The sequence below is a fragment of the Sinocyclocheilus anshuiensis genome, unplaced genomic scaffold, assembly GCF_001515605.1.
Source record: "Sinocyclocheilus anshuiensis isolate Anshui unplaced genomic scaffold, SAMN03320099.WGS_v1.1 scaffold282, whole genome shotgun sequence".
NCBI classification, from domain to species: domain Eukaryota; kingdom Metazoa; phylum Chordata; class Actinopteri; order Cypriniformes; family Cyprinidae; genus Sinocyclocheilus; species Sinocyclocheilus anshuiensis.
The window spans coordinates 1,424,066-1,434,795 of record NW_015544154.1 but is presented as its reverse complement, the minus strand read 5'-3'; the positions used below and the strand labels follow the sequence as shown (position 1 = coordinate 1,434,795).

At 37.8% G+C, this 10,730-nt stretch overlaps 1 protein-coding gene across 3 annotated transcripts in view; it reads right to left on the bottom strand.

Moving 5' to 3' along the window:
* The window catches only part of LOC107695372 (serine/threonine-protein kinase BRSK2-like), a 156,500-nt gene that overhangs the window by 24,299 nt on the left and 121,471 nt on the right, over positions 1–10,730 (bottom strand). For all 3 annotated transcript variants that reach the window (XR_001634987.1, XR_001634988.1, XM_016495257.1), the window contains exons 5-8: positions 7,581–7,697; positions 4,265–4,298; positions 4,110–4,178; positions 1,633–1,779 (exon numbers count right to left, since the gene is read on the bottom strand). Coding sequence is in view for 1 of the 3 variants with exons in the window: in XM_016495257.1 (XP_016350743.1) it covers positions 1,633–1,779; positions 4,110–4,178; positions 4,265–4,298; positions 7,581–7,697 (367 nt within the window). In the remaining 2 variants the exon portion in view is untranslated. The remainder of the gene's footprint in view (positions 1–1,632; positions 1,780–4,109; positions 4,179–4,264; positions 4,299–7,580; positions 7,698–10,730) is intronic.

Genomic DNA, 10,730 nt, shown 5'->3' with positions numbered 1-10,730 from the left:
GTAGTTTCGCTTTCACAACAAAACACAGCGTCACACACGGTGGGCTTGAGTGAGCTGCAGCCGGCGGGCTAGAGTGAGGAACGGCCGGCGGGCTGGAGAACGGCGTGGCCGGCGGATTCGACGAAGCAGCGCCCGGCGGGCTTGCGGCAACCACATGTGACGACCCTGTGCTGGACTTCGCTTCGTCCACGGTAAAAGCCGATCCGGCGATCCACAGCGCGAAATTTCAGCGTCTTCAGGACATGGCGACAGCAACAATACTACAGCGAGAATAAAAGTTACGCCTTCTTTCTTTGCGTGAACATTTGGGCGGTGTTATGCAAATCTTCCCACATCGTGACGTAGACATGTGGGGGCGTGTTAGAACGAGCCGTTTTAGGTATGCGTGGTTGACTCTTAACTTTTATAAAGAATATCTCTTTGGATTTGAGACTTTAGTCTTTGCAACTTTACAGATCTTCTTTATGCACCAAGAGCTTGTAACACTTCAAAGAGAAAGGAAAAATTTTAATCGCATCATATGACACCTTTAATCAAATGATGAAATGATTGCGATCAGCAATATACAGTAGCTGCAAGAATTGCAGTTATACATAAATTGTGCTGTGCAAACTGTATTTAGCACAGATTTGGGCCTTTAAATACCTTTAGAGGATCAGATGCTACAACAAAACAGACAGTATTCTATTATTCTATGTGATCTCCCCCTGAATGTGTGCTGACGTGACAGTGTTCAAGAAACAATGATGATACATTGTCCAGATCAGTGTTTCCCAACCTTTTTTCTGCCGCAGCACAGTGGTTGGGAAACACTGGTCCAGATGTCTGTAAAACTGTAGTACTTTTTGTACTATGCAATACTCTATTGGGTTGTTTTAATTGGATCTATAAGATAATATTTCAAACTGGCAATAAGACAGTATCAACTTCCTTCCCACTCTGGAATTATACAAAAGGTCTCTTTTATATAACTGACAAATCGCACAGGAAATGGGCTATGTTTGGATCCTTCCTAGGAGAGCGCTATTGTTTTCAATCACTGAGATATGTGGGCAGTGAAGACAGTGATCTGTTTTCTCTGGAAAGCAAAAAAGGAAACTGGAGCATTTCAAAGGGTTGGTATTAGGACAAGCTTATAAACCTCTCATCACTCCAGCATGTTATAGGAAAAAGGGGCGCTGCTCCGAAGCAGAACAATGAAAATAGCAGCTGAGGGAGAAGAGCAGAGAGACGAGGAGACCATGAAAGAGAGAAAGAAAGAGACAGACAGAAGCGCAGACACGCAAGCATTTTGAAGCTGATGTGTGTGATCCGGACAGACAGGGTGGTTGGATTAGTTCTGCTCTGTGTTGACCTGGAGTGACAGCTCAAAAGCAGAGGAGCTCTCAGACCCATAACACTCATTTAATAGAAATCAGCTTAATATACTGTAGATGTCTGTGGAACTGAGCAGCCAACCAGCTTCTGTAGACAGTGTAGTGCACATGTAATGCTGTCACCACCTATGATTCCTTAGGCCACATGAGCCATTTAAGAGATAATTCATCTTTTTTATTCAGGTTTTACAAGATTTGAATGATGTTAGTATAAGATAAAACTGTAAATCTGAGCGCGATGATGCTGGACCCTGACCGTGAATCGTTTGGTGGCGTCCACCTCGATCATCCCCCTCAGTAGGTTCTGGCAGTCTGGAGGAATGAAATGGGGCATGTGAAAGACCCCAAGCTTCACTTTCTCCAGCAAGTTCCTCAGGTTATCGTCGTCAAATGGCAAAGCACCCTGATAGAGAGAAATATTACATGTTAGAATTGTAATCAATCATATATACTGTGTGGGACAAAATCCCCCCAATATTCAGAATAATGTCAACCAATATGTATATTTCAATGGCTAAAGTCGATAAGATTTTAAAAAATATTTTATGCTCACCAGGGCTGCTTTTACGTGTATTTTTATGCAGTAAAACCAGAAATAGTGTGAAATGTTATTACCATTCAAAAGAACCGTTTTCCAATATATTTCCAAATGTAATTTATTCCTGTGATGGCAAAGCTGAATTTTCATTAGCCATTACATTCAGCGTCACATGCTCCTTCAGAAATCATTCTAATATGATGCTTTGGTGCTCAAGAAACATTTCTTATTGTTGAAAACGATTATGCTCCTTAATATTTTTATGCTACTGTGATTTTCTTTTCAGGATTGTTTGATGAATCAAAAGAGCAGGAATTATTTGATATATAATATACATTTTTGAAACAGTGTAAAAGTCATCACTGTCACTTCTAATCAATTAAATGCATCCTTGCTGAATAAAAGTATTAATTCCTTGAAAAATTATATTATCACATTTAAAAAAATAAAAAATAAAACAAATAAAATACAGTGTAATCATGTTTTCCCTTGAGATTTGGAATTACAGAGGGGCATGGATCTGTATATAAACAAATAATGGCAGAATTGAAGGAAGAGGAGTGAAAAATGCGTTGATAAAAATAAAACACCCCCACCATATTTTAGATAGTTTTATGAAGGATATCTACACAGGAAGTAGGATGCAAAATAAATCAAGAAAAGGCTGGCATAGAGAGATGATTGTGCTTTGATAATTAGCTTTGTTTTGTGCCAGATACACTTCATCATTTTCACATCAGAGAGACCCATCAGGGCCCCTGCCACTACTGAGATGTCAGAGCTTGATAAATGACAGAAAATGCAAAAGCATGACTAACGACTGGGCCACGTAATAGATGATATAATCTAGCAAAAACTAGCAAAGTAGAGAGATGATAAATAAAAAAGGACGCAGATCGCATCTCTAATGAAAGGTCTTCGAGCATTGAAAGTTCAAAGAGCAGGTTCCTGGTTGCTAAAGTTGATCAGCAGCTTGGTGTGACCATACATGTCCACTGGTGCGGAGCTGAGTGGGCATTTTCAGTTTGTTCTCTGCTGGAGCTAAGCAGCAAGGCTTGCATGGGGGATTGTGGGACTGACAGCCGAGCCGAGTAAGCAGTGAGAATGTCAAAAAGTTAAGAAATGTTTAACTTTATGCAAATGAGAGAAAAAAAATGCAGGATGGCAACCAATCACTGTGAGGTGAAGACAGTGACACCTGTCATAAGCAGTTCAAAATCTGCCGCTTATTTTTGGTGGATTCAGAACATATACTTACACATTATTGTATTTAATTCAGAAATGAAAGGGTTTTTTATGCTTTCATTTTGGCTAGGTTAGCAAAAGTGTATTAAATTGATAATGTGTGTAAACTTTGGCAATTCAGAAACAAATGTATTTATTGTATAATGTAATGCATATTGCAAACAATGTAAACTATTTATTTATTTAATCAAAAGTACAAGAACGTTTTTGAGCACCAAATCAGCATGTTAGAATGATCATGTGAAACTGAAGACTGGAGTAATGGCTGTTGAAAAATTCAGCTTTGCCATCACAGGAATAAATTACAAACAGGAATACATTTTCAAATGTATTAAAAAAAAGGAAACAGTTATTTTAAATTATAATAATATTTCACAATATTTTCACAATAATATAACACTATTTATGTTTTTACTGTATTTTTGATCAAATAAATGCAGCATTGGTGAGCATAAGAGACCTCATCAAAAATCCATCCTACCACAAACTGAGATTTGTAAATGTCTGTCAAGAACATGTCACTTGAATTTTAGTTTAATTCCCTCCTCCAAGAACTTTAAGTCTTTTGCAGTCTAAGGAAGAGTAAGAAGATGAAAGTGGATTCATAAAACGCTCAGCATGATGAATTAAAAGAGCTGATCTCACTCATGTCTGATATAAAGATGATTCACCAGTCTGAGTGAGAAACCTTTGGTGTTGTCAATCTTTTGAGCTCTGACTACAGAGCCGGTATAACACCTTGATTCTCTTAAAGCCCAACTCTTGCTTAGTTTAGCACTGAAATATCCGTGGATTCTCCCACATCCTTTGATAGACCTTCATTCAAACACAGGGGATTTCTTTTTTCCAATGCATGCTGCTGAGAGAAATTTGTCATAAGGGCAGAGGGCCATTACAGCAGAATTATATGACACAGAATGAAGTCTCTGCCATGAAAAGCTTTCACTCACCACCAAAAGTGCAAAGAGAATGACTCCACAGCTCCATACATCAGCTTTCCTGCCATCATATTTCTCCCCCTACCAGAGAGAGAAGTTAGAAGTGGAAAGAAAGCGATTCAGAGGAAGTCCCATCATGAGAGATGCCACTGAGAGCACATACTTACCCTTATAACCTCTGGGCAGGCATAGTGAGGGGATCTGAAAGAAAACAGGACAATATGTCATCATCATCCTCACCCAACCTTGGCAAAAACACCCATTAGAGAGGAAACATGCAGGACACTAATTCAGTAATAACTCCTTGTGTTTGCATGAGGATCTTCACACCATCTTTTCTGACAAACAGCTCCATGTCTAACCACCCTATACATGCTGTTGTCAAATGTTCCAATAATACAACATTAAATTGTAATGACTTTCTCCTGGGAATGTGTAAAGCAGATCTGTAATCATCTGAATTGTGTAATGTATTTTAACGGCATGGCACATATTCAGAAGCAGTTCACTATTTTTCAACACCAATTTTCTATAAATGCCTGTTTCATTGCAGGTGTCATATACCATTATGTTGATTGAGTGTGTATTGATAAAACATTAATTTAGTGGTTTACTTTCTCTGCTTTAAAAACATAACTGCTGCTCACTGTAGAGAAAGCTATTATTGCTGTTTTCCAACACCAAATTGCAAGGTTTTTATACTAAATTAAGTTTTAGTTAATGCAACATGCTCTCACTCAGTAATTTCAGTGCTTCTGTGCCCATTTTATACATAGTGCCTCAATCATTCTGGGTGGAAAGACATATAAGCTAAAAAATAATGTGATGAAACAAAGTAATATTGTTTCTGTGAATACGTCTGAGTATGCATACACACATTAGTTTTGCACACTAATTTCTCGACTGCAATATTATAAAAAATGGTAACACTTCACAATAAGGTTCAACTTGTTAATATTTTTTTAAACATTACATATCACGAACTAACAATGAACAACATTTTTACAGAATTTATTAATCTAGGTCGATGTTAATTTATAAATATACTATTTTTCGTTGTTAATTCATATTCATTCATAATATGTAATCTAAAGTTGTCTTTACGCAGCCAAGTTAGGGCTGCTCTATGCCTACTCAAAATTCAGAGTAAAGACATAATGCCACATAAAAGCCAGACTGAATTATGCCTGCTTTGACCCACCTCAGCTTCTAGTATCAAAGTACAGTATACAGCTGTAATTGCTTTTGTAAATACATTTATGCCAATTCTTAGTAAAGACACTTAAATGGCACTTCTGAAGTGCTTCTGTGCCATCATTGCAGTGTAAATTTGGCATAATTTATACAACTTTAAATGCTAAAAATGTATTACTAAATGTATAAATTAATATTAACCTAGATTTATAAATTCTAAATGCTAAAATAATAATAATTGCTTATTGTTAGTTTATTGTTAGTTCATGATACCTAATGTATTAAGTAACATGAATTGAAATGCATTGCAAAGTGTTACCAAAAAACCTACTCCATATTTAGCAACATGTTAAAATTTAAAAAATGTTAACAAGTTGAACCTTATTGTGAAGTGTTACCATTTTTTATAATACTGCAGTCGAAAAATGAAGCCTGATTTCTGTATGTGTACCCTTTAAAAACCAGTCTCCTATGACAGGGCATTTAGTTAATTGCTATGACCTTACAAATGCTGCTCCCTAGCGATCAAAATGTTTATAAGATCATACTGAGAAATTCACGTGTGCACTACAAACAGATACCGTACTCTCCACCTCATAATCATGCAAACTAAACCACAATCACTGAAATAAGAATATTTCTGCAGAAGCCTGATTTCTGCATGTGCGTCGTGGATATCCCCTATGATAGGAACATGAGGCAGGATTGATATGGCAAATCAGGGAAGCCACAGGAGGCGATTAAGCTGTTGTGAAAAGACCCTGATGGAGAGGAGTTACTCATCTAGTCCAAGATGTGGTTCATTATTTTTTGAAGATATTTTCTGTTATTTCTCAAGCACTGTTCTTCTGACTTAGGGGCAAGCTGGTTAAAGAGTCAAAAACAGTGAAATAAAACTCTTTTTCTTTTGACATTAGCATGGTTTTCACTCTGAGCTGATCTAACTTTGTGCTAGTTAGCTAGTGCTGGTTATGCCTCAGAGAACAAAAGTGGCAAAGAAAGGTTTCTTTGATGTTATTATCAAACTTGCAAGCTTAGGGGACCCAGAGTAATGGTCCAAATAGGACCAGTGGTACTAGGGAATTTTGCACTGTATTGTGGGTAATCTAGTTTCACTCGAATGAAGGTTCTGGAGGGGGATCTAATTAAATTGACTGGATTTCCAGGCAGCCTTGGACATTTTTATGTAACCACCCCTTCACTCAAAATTACCACTGGGTTGCAAACATGGCAGAGACTTTTCAGAACTAAAGCTATTTCAAAATTAGGTCAGTCCATCTGCTAAGCAAGGAATGAGCCTCCGATACAAATTAATGAATGCCTGGAACATAGATATGACTGGGAGGCTCCGTGTTGGTCTTCCTGCCATGCTGTGTTCACACGTAAGGGGTCTGCCCCTTTCAAATTCAACTGGAATCCATTAACCGTGGTAAACAGAATACATTTGTGTCAAGCAGACAGCATACGAGAAGGCTAAAGATGAATGTGTTTAATTAAAAACTGTCGTATCTGTCTAGAGATGGGAAAGTCACAATCAATAATTACAACATGCCTTCTTTGAAGGAAACCATCAAAGCCATGGCACAATTTTAGTGATGGCTAATAGGAGCAGAAATACACAGACTGAAGTCAAAGCTATGGTCTGGTCACTCGGGGCGGATTTTCAAGTCTTGATTAATCCCCATCTATGACAATATGCTCTGCTCTGTGGCACCTAGCCCTCTCGTTTTCATTGATAATGGGGCCTCTAATGGCATGCATTACACATTCAAAGGGACTATGGAAGCCTGAGTGAGGTCAGGCCATCATCTTCATAATTTTCACTAATAGTAGCAGTTCAGGAAGTGCTTTAGTGGCAGCAGGCCCAGCCGAGTGTTTCAATGCAAGACTTAGTCCTTCAGATATAGCTATCAGTTGTTAATATGGAGCCATTTCTCCAGCTCTTTTCATAATGAAGCATGCAAATAAACCAAGAGGTGCATTTGTGCATTAAACTATTAATGGGAGTGATTTTGCTAGTTTTCAACTCATGCATTATCCAGATGTCTTAATATCATCTCAAGATGATGCTATTCTTCTCAATGGCCATTTAATGTGAAGGGATTGTCTATGCAAGTCAAACCTTATGCTTTGATTGGTATTTTGATCTGAACAGAATCAAACAATTGCATGAGCATGCACTGTTTTTAGCCAAATTAAGCAAAATTGTACCAGATTATGAAATTCTTGTTTTGCGAGAAACTTTCATGTATACTGGTAATTGTTGCAGGAAAACAGAGTATGACTCACCCACAGCTGGTTTCTAAGAGACTCTGTCCAACCTGTAGAGAAGCCATGCCAAAGTCTGCTATCCTGATGTTATTCTTCTCATCCAGCAGCAGGTTCTCTGGCTTCAGGTCTCTGTGGCTACAAAACAAAATGCTTAAGTTATAAACCTCTACACATTAGCAGCTTTCTTAAGTGTCTCTTAGTCTATGGTATAAGGGTCAATGGCATGTTATGTATTTTTCTTTAATTTAATTTATTTAATGCATTATAATGTATTTATAATACACTGAAATTGCAATTCATTCAAATAATGCCTTGAATACACCTCTATGAGGAACATGTTTTTAATTAATTAATCTATATATTTATTTATTTATTTTATTTTTGGCATAAAGTCAAAAGTGTCAGGGTATCATAATATCACAAATGTATCACAAATGTCCTGATATCATAATGAAGAAAATACAATCCTTAAAAATAAGTTGCCCTGCAGTAAGTTTCATTATTAATTCTCAGAAAATAAATACTTTTAATCAAAGTGATTAGCTGCTTATTAATATTTGCGGGGGGAAAAATTATATTTGAAAAACTAAACTACGGTTGACGTGTAAACCTCCAGTGAGAAAATGGATCTATAAAGATGTTTGTGGGTTTTTTTTATTAAATGATCCAGCTTAACTAAATTTCTTATTACTTATTTAAGCTGCCAGTATCAGACTTAGCCCCAAATCTCTTGATCAGACATCTGGTAAACATCTTGATACTCTCTATCATTGTGAAATCCTCTGATCTGAAGATAAAAATGCAGAGCTTTCTTTGCCAGTGTCAAGGAGCGAAGCCTCTTTCATCCTGAGTGGGCAAGTGATCGAGGAACACAAGACCATTTTCAGCCCAAGAGATCAAAAAGCAGCTTGTACATCTCAAGTATCTTTCAAAAGACAGCTGATCGTGACCTGTGAGCCAATGTGCATTTACTGAAGCTCATCATTTGGGATGATTTGGCAACAACAACTGTCCAATAATTGTTGGTGGGATAGAAACGTGACTTGAACCAGAAATACTGTCCTCCTCCTCCTTTTGCCGCAATAACTACAACTGCACCAAAGCAACCCTAACCGTTCTGAGAACTCATCAACCATCTGCAACCTTAGTGAACAACATCAGAAATGAAAACATCTGCCAGGCACCTAATTACTTGATCACAAGATAGGAAGACAGTCAGAGAGGGATCTTATTATCAATGCATTGTAGTCAACTCTCAAGTAGTACTATGTCGTCCCAATCAATACATTATTAGCAGTAAGCGTAGCTTTTAAAATGCACACATTTGCATCTAAAAAAAGGCTCTGTACAGTATGTTGGAGATGATGCAAAAAAAAAATAAAAAATAATAAAACAAAAAATGTGACTGCTGAAGGCACCAGCTATAAAAGACCTGGTGTCTATTCACCCAGCGATAACTAAGTTATTGCAAAGGTTAAACACAGACCAGCAATAAAGTTCTTTACTACAACGATTGATTCATCTTTCCCATACCAAGGCAACCAAGCAGAAGGAGGAGCTCTCGGTAATGGAAAGATAGCATGCGGGTACCGGTCAATACTAGTGTGTGTTTACTGAGATGCTCTTCTGATTAGCTGCCAGCAAGAGACTGAATGAGTGAAGCAGGACCGACTGCATGATCTCTGGGTATCAGGGACTGCAAGTATTGCCAGACACAATCATAAACGTCCTTTCAAAAATAAACTCATCGGCTTGTTTTAAACACAGTAACCTGGTGCTATACAAATCAAGCCTGCAAATATTCTATAAAAACATGAAGTACTCCTACCTATAAAAGCACCTAACCCCCAACTCTAAAGCCATTTTGCTGCTCCTTCTCTCATTATAATGCCTGAAGTGCAAGGAAGTCTCATTATGTGATGTCTAATTATGAATGCTCAGGATGAAAAGGCATCAAAATGAAAGTGAACAGCTTCAGAAAGAAGATGCTTTGTTCTATTAGGCAAACTAGATGCAAAAACATACCAGCTACCAACTCTGTTCTGACCTTATGGTTTGAGAGATCAATATAGAAAAAAACACAAGGAGTGGGCATTGATTTGATTTTATAAATGTATTTGTTAATTTTTCAACAACCTTCCTCAAAACCCCTAGACACTGGGCTCTTCCCCCCTTAGTAAAGTGCACATGGCATTTAATGGCACATGGCATCAGTGGTTTGTGGAAACTGAGGTGTCCAGCCGACCTTCCATTATGCTCACATTAGTGCGCTTTCTCTCTGGTCCTCCATCATTACACTTTACGTAGGTATGGAGCTGTGTGAAATGGGTGGTCATTATCTTCCCAGACAAAGTAGAAGTTCATGGAACCAATAAACACAATCCCTTTTTGAGGAGAATACTAGTGTCCCCGCTGTGAGGTTGCTGTTATAGTTCATATATATATATATATATACATATATTAGGGCTGTCAACGTTAACACATGCGATTAATTTTACAATCCTTAACGCGTTAAAATAATTTAATGGATCATTTTAAGCTGCTAAACTCCGGGAAAGTTTTCAGTGCAATGATCCAGTAAGCGAATGCATTCAAATAATCCATCCAAAACAGTGCTAATATAAAGGAAACCAGGCTGATTACATCAGAGATTGCAGAGAGAACAGAGACTCGCATTGCGTCTTCAGTGAATTATTCATTCCAGTGTGATTCGCTTTTAAACACGAGCTCTGTCATATTCTGTGATTGTCTCTGAAGAGCGTGAGCCCTCACACGTCGCGCTGTGTGAAGTACAGACTGAACGGATTGTCAACACAACACATGCAAACTGTTTTCTCGACTGGCTAACCAGTCTCGCTAGTAAAGTTTTGATGAAGACTGCAATCAAGGTAAAGACGAGACGATTGCGGTGGCGTACAGGAGTCGTACAGTAAGCACGCGTGAGTCCGTTATATTAATTCGTGTATGAGTGCTCTTGACGATTCTGTCCAAATTCCCTTTAAAATCTTAAATGATTCCCTTTGAGCTAAATTGACCTGTTTCCCTTACAGTACACATACTATACAATTCACACACATACAGTATATATATATTGTATTTTTTTTCTTTCATATGTGCTTATATGGGCTCCTTATATCATTTGGTTCTTTGGTGTCCTTTTGGAGTATT